This window comes from Limulus polyphemus, unplaced genomic scaffold (assembly GCF_000517525.1).
Source record: "Limulus polyphemus unplaced genomic scaffold, Limulus_polyphemus-2.1.2 Scaffold2971, whole genome shotgun sequence".
NCBI lineage: Eukaryota > Metazoa > Arthropoda > Merostomata > Xiphosura > Limulidae > Limulus > Limulus polyphemus.
The window spans coordinates 75,942-92,610 of NW_013668581.1; the positions used below are offsets into that span (position 1 = coordinate 75,942).

The 16,669-nt window shown below is 34.4% G+C and overlaps 1 protein-coding gene across 1 annotated transcript in view; it reads left to right on the top strand.

Moving 5' to 3' along the window:
* The window catches only part of LOC106468339 (fat-like cadherin-related tumor suppressor homolog), a 101,943-nt gene that overhangs the window by 57,721 nt on the left and 27,553 nt on the right, over positions 1 to 16,669 (top strand). The window contains exons 13-17 of the mRNA XM_022396674.1: positions 4,131 to 4,339; positions 9,961 to 10,105; positions 10,733 to 11,799; positions 14,775 to 14,928; positions 15,573 to 15,812. Of these exons, the coding sequence (XP_022252382.1) occupies positions 4,131 to 4,339; positions 9,961 to 10,105; positions 10,733 to 11,799; positions 14,775 to 14,928; positions 15,573 to 15,812 (1,815 nt within the window). The remainder of the gene's footprint in view (positions 1 to 4,130; positions 4,340 to 9,960; positions 10,106 to 10,732; positions 11,800 to 14,774; positions 14,929 to 15,572; positions 15,813 to 16,669) is intronic.

Below are 16,669 nucleotides of genomic sequence, written 5' to 3' on the forward strand. Positions count from 1 at the left end.
AAAGTTAATTATTTGTATGGAACTATAAAGTTAATTATTTGTGTGAAACTATAAAGTTAATTATTTGTATGAAACTATAAAGTTAATTAATTGTGTGAAACTATAAAGTTAATTCATTGTGTGAAACTATAAAGTTAATTATTTGTATGAAACTATAAAGTTAATTATTTGTATGAAACTATAAAGTTAATTATTTGTATGAAACTATAAAGTTAATTATTTGTATGAAACTATAAAGTTAATTATTTGTATGAAACTATAAAGTTAATTATTTGTATGAAACTAATATGAATAATCAAGTGAGTATCTGAAGATAAGAATGATAAGAAAAAAAATACTACGTTTCCTATTCTTTCCTGACAAAAAAATATAAAGGAGAGAACTGATGAGATTATGTTTATGTTTGTTTGTTCGGATTGCAGGAGATTGGCAGTTTTCCTTTCCATTGTTCGAAAGTTTTATGTTTCTTTGTTCGGATTGTAGTAGATTGAAAATTTTCCTTTCCTGTACTTGTTTGAAGAAAGGAAAACTATATTTCAATCGTTGAATCTATCCAAAATTAGAACATCGAGTTATCAAACAATTCTACTATTGATTTTTGATTCCGGAAATTTATAAATAGATGAATTCGATCAACAAGAAAGACATTAAGTAATCAAAAATGTGCAAATTACCTTCATCTGTTATGTTCCCCCATTGGCTCACCGAGGCCAAAATTCGGGTTTCGATACCCGTGGTGAGCCAAGCACAAATAGCCTATTGTGTAGCTTTGTGCTCAACAACAAACAACCATAATCATCCGTTGCATAAAAACTGTTTTAAAATTCAAACGTAACGTTGATTTCTGAGTGGATTTCTATTTTAAAAAAATAAATGTTTTCACTATTAGTTCAAATTAAACACTATTATTAACCGTAGATTAACGCTCATGAACAAACCTTGTGTGAGAGATAAAAAAAAAATATTCAAGATCATATATCAGTATCTGGTTGAACATCTCAAACTGCTGACTTATCAGCAATAAATCAATCAAATTCGTCACTTTTTGTTTTCTTCAGGAATAAAATTGTGGACATTATTATATTACTTTGAAAACCGTATTAGTTAAGGCAGGCTGCCAAGAGATATTCGAAAGGGATGTCAACATGGTGAACTGGAAATCCTACCAGAGCAATGTAATCTGCTATAAGACTGGTACTGTAGGAGATTCTCTTGGGCTGACAACCCACTTACTGGCTCGTCCTATAACTCTTTCCAGCTGATAGCTTTCACAATCACGCACATGCTCTTTTCAAAACCAGGATGTCTAGATGAATTAGCAAAAGTTCTTGGTGTACAGTAAGTTAGCTGACTGTTTGGACTCCTTTATCCTGTGTCTTATCTCAGAGAATGAATTAAACATTAAAATGCAGAATACTGCTTTCATAAGAAATAACTCAAAACTAAAATTAACGTCGGAAAATGTGCAAATGTTTTTGTGGCAACTCAGTTTCTCAATAATCTTTGAAGTTTCTAAAATCTTTGGATTGTACAAATTGTCCTAAGCGCATTACCATATATGACATTAAAAAATAGACACAGGTTATTTCTAAATAAGTAAGAGAGTCGCTAGCTCATTTAATAAATACTTGAACTAAACATATATTTATTAGATATATCCCAACCGAGCTTTGAACAATAATGTTAGGTACACAACTTTACAATATGTATGACTCAATTAAGGTCATCAACAATAGTGTTAGGTACACATCTTTACAATATGTATGACTCAATTAAGGTCATCAACAATAGTGTTACATACACAACTTTACAATATGTATGACTCAATTAAGGTCATCAACAATAGTGCTACATACACAACTTTACAATATGTATGACTCAATTAAGGTCATCAACAATAGCGTTACATACACAACTTTACAATATGTATGACTCAACTAAGGTCATCAACAATAGTGTTACATACACAACTTTACAATATGTATGACTCAACTAAGGTCATCAACAATAGTGTTACATACACAACTAAAAGTAGTTAATAAGAACTTCTGACCTAAGTTAAGTAAAGATTAATACACATTCATTAATAAAATCCATTCTGTATGAAAAACTAACCAGATTTACCTAGTTTTACAAATCAGTATACGGAGAATTAAAACGTATAATAATTATATTGCACTGAATTATCTGTTGGTCACTCTCGCTGTTAACTATGTTTTCGGCCGTAATCCCAATGATTCCTGAGGCCTTCTTAGGGTATATCAACCTCTATATTAAAGTAAAATTCATAAAACCTTAATAGTTGTAAAAATGAGCTCAAAAAGTATCCAAATTAATTTAAGCTTTATAATCCATAAAATGTACTAAAACTAACTACATAGGAAAGCGGGATAAACCATAACTTACAAAACACACAAAAACTCGGGTCGTTTTGCTTCTAAAATCCTCACAACTTGTGACTATAAATATAAACGTTATAATTTACATCCAACTACGAAACCTGATATGTTTTACAAGAAAAAAACAACAAAAAACACTGCACCAACCGATTATTCTAAAATTACACCAAATTTCTTATTCCATGTATATAAGCATCACTTCAATATAAGCGAAACTCTGCATTATTTGTATATTGACTGTGTAACTTCAATTAGTTTGACATCAAACTTCAAAAGATGTGGAGTCCATTTTAAATCACAAACACTTATGCTAAGCATTTACATGTACATATGAGGAAGCCAACCGAGCATATTAATAATAACATTATGTAGCAAACTGTGCATGATGAACAAAAGAATGGGTTTAACAAGCGGCAAGTTTGTTTGTGTTTTTATTTAAAGAAGGATGACGTTTCGACCTAGCCTAGCACACATCTTCAGATCGTACAGATTGTTTTTGTAAGCTGTTCGATCTGACGAAGAGCGATTGTTCAACCTGTTCTTTAACTTCGATATCTTTGTCGCCTATACGGTTTTAACTATATATATATATCTGTGTATAATGAACAACCCACAACCTTGCCGAGCATATTAACATTGTGCACTAAACTTTACATAATGAACACCTCATAACCCAGCCTAGTATATTAACATTATGCACTAAACTTTACATAATGAACACCTCATAACCCAGCCTAGTATATTGACATTATGTATTAAACTGTACATAATGAACAACCCACAACCCAGCTGAGCATATTGACATTAACATTATGCAGTCAGCTGTGCATAATGAACAACCTTCAACCTAGTCGAGCATATTAACATTATGCAGTCAGCTGTGAGTAATGACCAACCCACAACCCAGCCACGCTTAACAACAGTAACGGGGTACACTTTTGTACATGATGAACAACCCACCACCCAGCCGAACATATTAACATTATGTAGTCATGTGTGAGTAATGACCAACCCACAACCCAGCCGTGCTTAACAACAGTAACGGGGTACACTTTTGCACATGATGAACAACTAAGCTGACTTGATCAACAATAATACGGAGTGTCAACTGTATAGTAACACTTGACAACCAACCAACTGTAACACTGTAACTGTAATGAACAGTATCAGTTCGTAAGATGTTACATACCTTATAGTTACGTGATGATTAATGTGGTCATGTTTACATATAGTACTAGGTACTTAACACCCGAGTGTTGAATAATGACTTTATTTTTTCTTCTATTAAAAGTGTGTTTGTGTATTCGTGTAACGTTAAGCACAAAGGGAGCTATCTGTGCTCTGTCCACCACGGGTATCGAAACCCAGTTTCTAGCGTTGTAAGTCCGCAGACATATTGCTGTGCCACTGGAAGGGGGGGGGGGCGACCTATTAAAGGATTCTGGTTTACAAATATTTGTGAAAAGTTTGTTTGTTGTTAAAGACAAAGCTACACAATGGACTATTTGTTCTGTGCCCATCACGAGTATCGAACCCCAGTTTCTAGTGTTATAAGTCTTCAGGCTTACCGCTGTGCCACTGGGGTGGGGCACTAGAAAAAAACGAGGGTTTAAATTTTACCGCATTTTAGATGTATTCGTTTCATACATTACTGCCATCATCATTATAAATAACTCCTTTTTGTCCGTTCCTCATTTTTAGCTATATTTTTCGCGTTTTATTCTATTAAAGGACAGCTCTATACAAAGAGGAGCCTTAACAGAGAAAGGGCCCATTTATTCGAGATTCCCGTAAAAGCATCTGATGGTGGAAGTCGAATAAATTACTCTCTTGTAAGAGTCACGATCAGTGACGTCAACGACAACTCGCCCGAATTCTCTGCCGCTCAGTACGACCTCACAGTTCCTACGAATATAACAATTGGAAGTAGCGTGCTTAAGGTAAGATATGTATTTCATAAACATGTTTTTAATATGTTGCATCGCTATTAAAATGAACAAGAATATCGCCAGTGTAATTAAATGTTGTATTAAAATGAACAAGAATATCGCCAGTGTAATTAAATGTTGTATTAAAATGAACAAGAATATCGCCAGTGTAATTAAATGTTGTATTAAAATGAACAAGAATATCGCCAGTGTAATTAAATGTTGTATTAAAATGAACACGAATATCGCCAGTGTAATTAAATGTTGTATTAAAATCAACAAGAATATCGCCAGTGTAATTAAATGTTGTATTAAAATCAACAAGAATATCGCCAGTGTAATTAAATGTTGTATTAAAATGAACACGAATATCGCCAGTGTAATTAAATGTTGTATTAAAATGAACAAGAATATCGTCAGTGTAATTAAATGTTGTATTAAAATGAACAAGAATATCGTCAGTGTAATTAAATGTTGTATTAAAATGAACAAGAATATCGTCAGTGTAATTAAATGTTGTATTAAAATGAACAAGAATATCGCCAGTGTAATTAAATGTAGTATTAAAATCAACAAGAATATCGCCAGTGAAATTAAATGTTGTATTAAAATGAACAAGAATATCGCCAGTGTAATTAAATGTTGTATTAAAATGAACAAGAATATCGCCAGTGTAATTAAATGTTGTATTAAAATGAACAAGAATATCGCCAGTGTAATTAAATGTTGTATTAAAATCAACAAGAATATCGCCAATGTAATTAAATGTTGTATTAAAATCAACAAGAATATCGCCAATGTAATTAAATGTTGTATTAAAATGAACAAGAATATCGCCAGTGTAATTAAATGTTGTATAAAAATCAACAAGAATATCGCCAGTGTAATTAAATGTTGTATTAAAATCAACAAGAATATCGCCAGTGTAATCAAATGTTGTCTCAAGATTAGTAAGGATATCGTTAGTGTAATCAAATGTTGTCTTAAGATTAATAAGAATATCGTTAGTGTAATCAAATGTTGTCTCAAGATTAGTAAGGATATCGTTAGTGTAATCAAATGTTGTCTCAAGATTAGTAAGGATATCGTTAGTGTAATCAAATGTTGTCTCAAGATTAGTAAGGATATCGTTAGTTTCATTAAATGCTGTATTAAGAGGAACAAGAATATCGTTAATTTAATTAAATGTTGTCTTAAGATGAACAAGAATATAGTTAGTTTAATTAAATGCTGTATTAAGATGAACAAGAATATCGTTAGTTTAATTAAATGCTGTATAAAAGATGAACAAGAATATAGCTAGTGTAATCAAACGTTATTTTAAGATTAATAAGGTTATCGTTAATTTAATTAAATGTTGTCTTAAGATTAATAAGGATATCGTCAGTGTAATCAAACGTTATTTTAAGATTAATAAGGTTATCATTAGTGTAATCAAATTTTGTCTTAAGATTAATAAGGTTATCGTTAGTATAATCAAATGTTGTCTTAAGATTAATAAGGTTATCGTTAGTGTAATCAAATGTTGTCTTAAGATTAATAAGGTTATCGTTAGTGTAATTAAATACTATACATATATTAAGGTGAACAACAGTAAACATCATACTATGACTGGGATAAAAGTTGAAATTATCGACGTAGTTTGTAGACAAGAACTGATCTTTTGATGGAAATATGAGAGGTCTTTAATTTGTATTGATACTGAGTAATATATATTAAAACGATTTTGGAGCCTCACCACGTAGCTACAGTGTCGCCACATTCGGTCGTACTCTATCTGAGAATAGTCCTACAGCGTGGTTTACATTGAAAAAGGCTTTGTTGTAAAGCTTTCATGTCTAAAGCATCAGCTCTCTTCCCTGTATGCTTTTCATAAGCCATTCAGTGTAAGGGGATGGCGGTTTTTCATGGCCCGTTTCAACACCCCGTTTGCGCAGAAATCCACAGGTGTTACGGCTGGCGACCTGACGGGTATGTCTTTCTATGGAATAGCATTAATATCCGTTTCTTTATATGGAAGAGGTATTTGGAGGTTTGAATGATACGTCGTAGAAACAACGTGTTTAGACGTGACTTGAGCCAGACGTGACTTCCAGACAGCCATCGTAATTTGATTATGTTGTGTACTTTTTCCTGGGACACGACTGCTGTTTTAGCCACTGGCCTCTGCGTTCGCGTATTCTCAACGGTTTTGAAACGCTGCACTTTGCCCACCAATGCCATTAAGCTCAAGGGATGTACCCGTCTTGAAAATTATAAATCCCCGATCTGAACACATCTCTATGATCTGAATGTATGAATATTTGGTGTTGTAAAGTGCTGTTACACACCTTTCCAAAAAGTGAGGACATCACACTATCCACGAAACGCCGAACAATGTCATAATATAGTTATGATACATCCCGTTCCACCACGAATTTATATCGCCTGTGGCTGTTAAGTGATTTGCATGTTCAATTTTTTTTAGCATAACGTACTCAACCCTCTTTATAATAGCATACACATAATTGTAGAGGATTAAACTTAATTTTTATTTAAATTTATCAGTTTCTTGCTTTTTATTTTCTATGCACCGTGTTCTTTAATTTCATATATTTATATTAATTTTCCTCTGCAAGTCTTTTGTTTTGTACATAGATTCTACTGTATAACTTTCATTCCATTCCAGTAATCAACATATACAAACTATAACCAAGATGACTGAAACTCAGTCATTGTGACTATGATAGGTTACCAGCAGTTAATGCAATTATTGTATGTATATCATGTAAAAAAATTACAACATTTTTGCTATAGATATATATATATATATACGCCAACAAATATATGATCGCGCCAAAAGCATTGGGGATAATCCGTCTATCAGACATAATCAAAACAACAGATGTAAAACTAGAAAGAAAGCTACAGATTCACTAAGAGGTTAGGATCTGGGTGCTAGAACCCACAACGTCCAAGATTCTATTACCACTGATCATCGTAGGCAGTTGTGGTCATGATAGTTATCCCTAAAGACATCAAAATATAAATCCAATAACATCAACCACCATTGATTTTTATCAAAAATTATCACCCAACCTCCACCCAGTAAACCCACCTCTATAGTCCTGGTACCCCCCCCCCCTACCTGTTTCCTCTTTAGGTGTAACTTATTTGCATAAGGGGGAAGTATAAAATAGTCTTGTAAGTTTCTCCTGAGCCCCCCACCCCACCAGTGGCACAGCGGTATGTCTGCGGACTTACAACGCTAGAAACCGGGTTTCGATACCCGTGGTGGGCTGAGCACAGATAGCCCTTGTGTAGCTTTGTGCATAATTAAAAACAAACAAACAAGCTTTTTAGTTTTACATCTAGTATTTTGATTATGTCTGCAGACATTTTTACTTGAAAGTGATAGTTTTTACATTGTTTTGTTAGCATGTACGTCTAAAATATAAATGTATTTTTACATAATTATCTCGTCAGGGCCGTGCAGAGCTCAGTACTCGCCCCTGTATGCCTTTAATATAATGTTGAAATATAATCGTATATACTAACTTATACACACATGTTTTCACTCTATAAAATCTTTTACAATTTAATTTGAACCTTTTCAACGTATGCATTAATTGCGTGTATATATGTATATATATAAGTTTCATTATATTTTTACGAAAGCTAGACAACCCACTTGGCAAAGTCCACAAAACAATTCTTACTGCTGAACAACCAAGGAGTCTTAACTGTCTTGTATACCATAAAAGAAATTATTCATGGGTTGTTCTTGAATAATTTATAAGATAAAATACATTGTTACTGTCCTACAATAATTCATTTAAGGCTTAATGTTAATTCGTTCATTTCTACTTAATGCGTTTCATATAAGAATATATATATGTATGTATATCATGTTGGCAGTATCAACATTCTTTACTGCCGAATACTTAATCACACAATATGTGTAATTTGGTTTGTTTCAGAATATTTGCACAAAGCTACTCAAGAGCTATGCACACATAGCCGTTTCTAATTTGGAACTGATATATCAGAAGGGAGACAGCACCCACCGACAATTCTTGTGCTAACCTAGTCGAGTGGTGGAATTTGACCCACCCCCATTCTCTCTCTCTCTCTCTCTTTATAGTGCACAATGGCCTCAGAGTATGGAGCACATTTTTTGCGGCAATGAGCCGCGAACTTGGGATCTCCGGATTCACTGAAGGTGCACACTAACCAATAGGCCTCGTTCTACCCAATTGTACAACGGAGTAGACTAGCGAGGCTGTAATTAAATATATGTTTCATGTTTTATTTGTATTCCAACTTGTTAATCACTGAAGTGGTCAGTGGCCGAAATTTTGAACAATCTCGCGATCTTTTTTTTTGGGGGGGGGATGTATTTTCTTATGACCAGATGGGAATTTGATTGCATGTTTCGGCTACCTACTAATTTCGAACTCAACATATAAATATGTATTAGTTACTTGCTGTATAACCTATATAGTTGAAATAAATACATAAGGTAACAGTTGGATGCTTTTACTTATCTTAGTAACGACACTTCTTAAGAAAATTATTTTCATATTGAGTGTTATTATTGCACAGTAAGTGACTGTTTTAACGGCATTTCTTAAATACAAGATATTCATATTTATCCCTTGAGTGTTATTATTGCACAGTAAGTGACTGTTTTAACGGCACTTTCTTAAATACAAGATATTCATATTTATCCCTTGAGTCTTATTATTGCACAGTAAGTGACTGTTTTAACGCATTTATTAAATACAAGATATTCATATTTATCCCTTGAGTGTTATTATTGCACAGTAAGTGATTGTTTAAACGACACTTTTTAAATACAAGATATTCATATTTATCCCTTGATTGTTACTATTGCACGTAAGTGACCGTTCTAACGTCATTTCTTAAGTACAAGATCTGTATGTTTAAAACTGGCGTAATTATTGCACAGAATGTAATTGTTTAAATGAAACTTCTTAAGTAGAACGTGTGCATATGTACCACTGTGGCGTAATTATTGCACAGAAGGAGACTGTTATAACGACACTTCTAAAATAGAAGGTGTGCATATTTATCACTGTGGTGCAATTATTGCACAGTAAGCGACCGTTTGATATTGGTAATCCGATAAGCACAAATGTATTTCGGGCTTCTTTATTTTATTTTTAGATCGTAGCATTTCGTTTCCGATTCTTTTGTCTAATATATATTTACCAAATTTGGAAAACTTAAGTAAATTTTTCGTCTTAATGTGTGTTTACCAAATTTGGAAAACTTAAGTATAGTTTATCGTCTTAATGTGTGTTTACCAAATTTGGAAAGCTTAAGTACAGTTTATCGTCTTAATGTGTGTTTACCAAATTTGGAAAACTTAAGTAAAGTTTATCGTCTTAATGTGTGTTTACCAAATTTGGAAAACTTAAGTAAAGTTTATCGTCTTAATGTGTGTTTACCAAATTTGGAAAACTTAAGTACAGTTTATCGTCTTAATGTGTGTTTATCAAATTTGGAAAACTTAAGTACAATTTATCGTCTTAATGTGTGTTTATCAAATTTGGAAAACTTAAGTACAGTTTATCGTCTTAATGTGTGTTTACCAAATTTGGAAAACTTAAGTACAGTTTATCGTCTAGGTCCATGCCTTTGACCCTGATGATACCCCCGGTAGTATCCTGGAATACAGCATTTATGGGGACCAAAATGCTCTCTTTCACACGTTATTTGGTATCAATTCAGATCAAGGGGTTCTCTATGTAAAATCCTCACTTGTTGGGCAAGGTACGTTCAGAAATCTTACAACTCTTTTGTTGTTGTTGTTGTTGTCACAGTCAATTTTCATCTCTTTGAACAAATAATCATATTAAATAAAACATATAAAATATATGTAAAATTCTAGGATTGAACAAAAATATATATTTTTCCAGCAACACGGTTAGCACCTGCACAGAGCCGCCGGTGTTTTCTTGAAGCGTGTAACATGTTTAAGACCAATCATTATTATCGTGGTACTTGTATAAGATATGTTCTGTTGTTGTTTCATGTTTAATTCGCAGTGAATCACTACTTGGCGTTATAATATAGAGCCTCGGATGAATTCAAATTAATTGGGTGATCATATGTTTCTTGCAAGTGGTTATTGTAATTATACAAACGTAAAATGTTTTTAAGTATTTAATACGTTAGTGAATCTATGCTTTGTGGTAAGCGAATGTGCTAAAATTATTTAACCAGCTCGGATGTATTTGGAAATTTTCGATTGATTTATTTTTTACTAAGCCTTACTTTAATAACCTACCATTTGTTTTGTTAAATACTAATAAGTACAGCGTTGCAAATTTAAAACTAATTTAGCATATTAATTAATATACTTGTTTGCTTTTTTTCTCTCTCTCTATCTTAATTTAGAAAACAATGTATATCAGTTTTTTGTGAGGGTAGAAGATAAAGGAACCCCTCCCCAAGAAGCAGAGGTTCCCATAACTCTCCGGATTGGTGCACCAGAAGTTTTAGTGCCCCATTTTGAACAGCATCATTATACATTCTTTGTCTCGGAAGCTGCAGAAATAGGCACCATAGTTTCCACTCTTAATGCCAGTGCCCCTTGGCCTCTCACGTATTTCTTTGCACCAGTGAAAGAGGGTTCCACTGCTCAGTTCTTTCAATCCAAATTTACTCTTACTGAACAAGGCCAGATTTCGTTGGCGTCCCGGCTTGATAGGGAAGAAGTGGACACTTATCATTTAACAGTAGCAGTTAACGTGCACGGTAACCCTCTTCTAGTGTCTTACACTAACATTGAATTAGTGGTTTTTGATCAAAATGATAACAGTCCGGAGTTTGATTCCAATCCGTATTTGATCAAAATAGCTGAAAACGTAGAAGTAGGGTGCTCTGTGCTTAAAGTGGTCGCTCGTGACGCAGACCTGGGTCAAAACTCTGACGTTACTTACTCATTAGGGTTAGACGAGGTTAAGGTTACTGGGGTCTTCAGCCTGGATGCCAACACCGGTTGGCTAACAACAATGGTTCCGTTGGATTACGAAACCGATTCGAGCTACAACTTTACTGTAATAGCTCGCGACGGTGGATTCCCACCGCTTTCTTCCACCGTCGTGGTGATTGTAAATATTCAAGACTACAATGACAACCCAGTTACCTTCAACCGATCATTCTACGAGGCTGCTGTCTATGAAGATGCTCTTGCTGGAACGGATATAATTGTCTTGGAAGTCAACGATCGAGACAGTGACGAAGTGAAGAACAGTTTAGAGTTTTATATTACCAAAGGAAACCTTAAAGATTCCTTTCGGGTCCAAAAAACTGGAGAGTTGTACATCAACACACCTCTCGATCGAGAACAGATTTCACACTACGATCTGGAGATCACCGTAACGGATGGCAAGTTTACCTCAACAACCTTTGTATCTCTTGGTGTTCTAGATGCCAACGATAACCCAACTGTGTTCCTCAAGGTATGTAGAGCGCAAAAGATACGAAAACACAAAGTTTTCAGCCATTCACAAGTTTTAAAAATGTGTCTTACGGGGGGAGTCTGGGGCATGCCCCCCCAGAACTTTTTTTAACAAAATAAGTTTCATGAGATAAAATATGGAAGCAACGCACAAAGTTTTCAGTCATTAGCAAGTTTTAAGAATGTGTCATACGTGTGTGTGTGGGGGGGGGTGCATGTCCCCCAGAAAAATTTGTAAACATTGGCATGGCTGTTCGCATAAGATCCACAAGCATCGAAAACGTTATATACCATAAGAAGCTGTTCCATAAGTATATAAGCATAATTTTTCGGGCGAACTCCCGAGCGTGTCATTTCAAGATTAATTTTCCATATCTTGTCTGACAATTATCACTCATTTTTTGTTTATCAAAAAAATCTACGTAATGTATAATGCTTAGAAGGATTGCAGTATTTAGAAACAGTTTGTAATTTTAAACTAACATTTAGTTTGTTTCTTTAGAATTTCGCGCAAAGCTGCACGAGGGCTATCTGCGCTAGCCGTCCATAATTTAGCAGTGTAAGACTAGAGGGGAAGGCAGCTAGTCATCACCACCCACCGCCAACTCTTGGGCTACTCTTTTACCAACGAATAGTGGGATTGACCGTCACATTATAACGCCCCCACGGCTGAAAAGGCGAGCATGTTTGGTGTGACGGGGAGTCGAACCCGCGACCCGCAGGTTGCGAGTCGACTGCCCTAACCACCCGGCCATGCCGGGCTCTCAACTGTGAATGAAGATATTAGTAAAGTTTTAGATACTAGGTGGGCATTGATAAACCAAAAGCTGTGGGTGTACGATAGGGTAGGTTTATAAATAGAAGTTTGTGGCTCATATTATCCAAGCTACAAAAGGATTTCATTCACACTCGGAGTTCTAAATTACTTCACAAACTGTCGAAGATAATTACTCGTTAATTCTGCCCCCCCCCCGGTGGGACAGCGGTAAGTTTGGGGAGTTGGGAGTTACAACGTTAAAATCCTGGGTTCGATTCCCCACGGTGGACCCAGCACATTTCCCAATGTGGCTTTGCTCGAACACAAATAATCGTTTTTTCCGTTTTTCTTTTTTTATCATTTATGTTTGCTTAGCCATCTGTAACAATAAAGTTTCATTAAAAATCGATAAATCAATAGAGAAACTTATAAATATTGCGTTGTAAACACCAATGTGACGTTGATATAGACAGAAATCTCGTGTATTACTTTCCTCCTTCGAGATTGACTGATTTCTATCTGATAATTATATATCTTTGTAATTAAAATTAACTTGATAATAATATTCCATTTAACGCTTAAGGCATTCTACTGGTTTTTTGTTATTTTTGAAAATGCAAATACCTAGATATTTATTTCATTAACATGCTAGTAACGGTCTAGGTCTGAAATAACACACCGCTGCAGCCATTTATTAAACTGTAACAACACATGGAATAAAATTTAACACTTACTAAAAACGCAGTTAATAAACACGTGCCTGGCCAGGACTTTATACTTATGTTAAAGAACAGTAAAACATAAATATCAATGTTAATTATTTCAACTAATGGAATCTGGAAAAAGAACTAGAAAAAGAAAAAACCTAATTAAAAAACAATATTCCAAAATCAATATGCTATATTAATAACACTATAGAGTGGTAAACAGCAATAATTCACTAACTATAACATCCACTATCTATCTCGTGAACTAACTATCTATTATGAAGCTTGGGTCAGGATATTTATTCACTCCGTTAGGTCACGAGAGTACATCTCATGTGATCATAAATTTACATAACCCATTGCTACTTTAATATTGTCTGTACGTCATCGCTACAGAAGCTTGTGTCAGTTTCATAAAACATACATATTTATTCAAACTAAACGTGATCAGCTAGAAGGTGAGTTAACGTTTTAATATAACTAAAAATTCATAGATAAACTAAACGATAGAGGGAACAGTAAATGAACAATAAACAAAACCATAACAACAAAAAATAGAATTTGCTATCTCACAATGCATAGTGTTTTTGTTTGTTTGTTATTAAGCACAAAGCTACACAATGGACTATAAATGTTATGCCCACAGCCAGTATTGAAACCCGTTTTCTTAACATTATAAGCCCGCAGTCAATAAAACATAAAGAAGTTTATAGGTCAAATAGGTTAATAGGTCAAAGTCAATAGGTGAAGCTTATCTAATGAATTAGATATTTAAAGTCCAGATTATTCATTAAAGTCCAGATTATTCACGCAAATTAAATTAAAAATACCAAACACCGATAATATGGAGCTAAATAATTAGTTGAAAATCATCTTTGTTATAATAAATAATTAAAAACAACATTTTATAATTACACAATAAAAACTTTATTGAAGCCGTACAGCTTCCACTTTCAAATATCACCCTACACGTACACGTTTCGACGTGATCTACGTCATCCTCAGGAGTAACTTACTAGACTATTTTATACTTTCTCCCTTGTCACATTACTTCATCGTTATTTGCATAAGGGGGAAGTATAAAATAGTCTTGTAAGTTTCTCCTGAGCCCCCCACCCCACCAGTGGCACAGCGGTATGTCTGCGGACTTACAACGCTAGAAACCGGGTTTCGATACCCTTGGTGTTCGGAGCACAGAGAGCCTATTGTGTAGCTTTGTGCATAAAAACAAACAAAAAATACTCCTGAGGATGACGTAGTTCAAGTCGAAACATGTACGTGTTGTGTGGTCTTTTAAAGTGGAAACCGTACGGCTTCAATAAAGTGTTTTTAACTATTTATTATAATTTTAAAAATCTTGTACATAGTTAGTTTTTTTGTTTTGTTTTTTGTACTTCACGTTAAATGTTCATCAACTCTTGTTCAGAAGTATAATAAAATCAAGTCATAGACAGAAATACTGGTTTATCAGAGAACTATTGAAAGAGTTGGTGAATTTATTGATATTTGCAGTCAAAGTACAGAGTCACTCTGCCCGAGAACACGCCGACCCATAGCTCTGTATTACAGCTTGGAACTATTGATGCAGATACTAAAAGAAACTCTCATGGGCTGTATTTTCTGACAGGGAAAGGTGCTGAGGACTTCGTAATCGACCCGTCGACTGGTAAGCCTAAATCTTCGCCAATCTTTTCAAGATTAGTTTCAGAGCTCTAAAGACAACCTTTTTTTATATTATCTTTCAGATAACTAGGTATTTCTCTAAATCTCTATAAGTTGGATTACAGAGCAGTCTTTCATCTCAAAGATCCACATCAATGATGTAATATTTCATACTTCCCATGAATTGGATCTCAATTGGCATCCTTCGTATCTATGTATTAAGTGATACTTATTCGCATTCAGGTAACGTTTCTCGCGAATGGGGAAAACAAAAACAACTCCATACTGAAGCACCGTTTCGAAACTGTAGAATTTATATTTCATATCGTCATGACATCGCTCTGGAAATTCAGGCTATGTTATTGTTGTTTTGTTTTCTCTCTGTGTCAGATCTGAAGTATTTTTGTAGTGAGGTGTTTTAGGCTTAGTCTCCTAAAATTTCTAGATAACGTTTTCTTCTATTGTCAGTAATGATAAGCCAATAAATGTGCTGTAAACATAAGTTTTAGAATACAGAAGTGTATTTTTTCGATTCTTGGTTATGTAGTGTATATATATATATTTATTGCTTTATAATTATTTCCAGCATTTTATTTTTATGAATTTTACTTCCATTTCTTTAAAAACCTTTTGTGTTGACCACTGAAGCTGTGCTAAAGCCAGTTCGCCCGCTGGACAGGGAAAAGCTTGCCCAGTACTCCTTAAAAGCCCATGTTCAGGATAACGAAGACCCACAACGGGAGAGTACTTGTAACATTGAAATAACGATGAGCGACATCAACGATAATGCACCTTGCTTCACTGCCCAAACCTATTCTGTCAGAGTACCAGAAGACGCCAAAGTTGGAATACTCATCACAAAAGTTCATGCTGTTGATAAAGATCAAGGTAAGTGAAGTTGAAACAAGAATTAATGTTGTTAGCGAAGAGAACTTGAAAAACGGTAGGCTTAGTTTAGGAGTACTTGAAACAAGTTTTTATAGGGGGATCGGAATAAGGAATTGTACTACAGATCAATAATATTTGGTGTTAAGTGTCTTTCTACTGTGTTAACGAGGATAAGTTTAAGAAGTTTCCACACTGTTGACGGTGACAAGTTTAAATTATTTCCACACTGTTCACTGTGATACGTTTCACGTGTTTCCACAAGGTAAGTTCAATTTATTTCCACACAGTTGACGGGGATAAGTTTAAGGTGTTTCTACGCTTATGACGGGTTATACTTGGAAACAAACGAAATGTATCCCCATAACACTTTGCAAGCATCTTAAATGTATCCCCGTCAACAGTGTGGAAACACCTTCACACTGCTGACGGGGATAAGTTTAAGGTGTTTTTACACTGTTGACGGGGATACGTTTAAAATGTTTTTACACTGATGACGGGGATACGTTTAAGATGTTTTTACAGTGTTGACGGGGATACGTTTAAAATGTTTTTACACTGTTGACGGGGATACGTTTAAGATGTTTTTACACTGTTGACGGGGATATGTTTAAGATGTTTTTACACTGATGACGGGGATACGTTTAAGATGTTTTACACTGTTGACGGGGATATGTTTAAGATGTTTTTACACTAATGACGGGGATATGTTTAAGATGTTTTTACACTGTTGACGGGGATATGTTTAAGATGTTTTTACACTGATGACGGGGATACGTTTAAGATGTTTTTACACTGTTGACGGGGATATGTTTAAGATGTTTTTACACTGATGACGGGGATACGTTTAAGATGTTTTT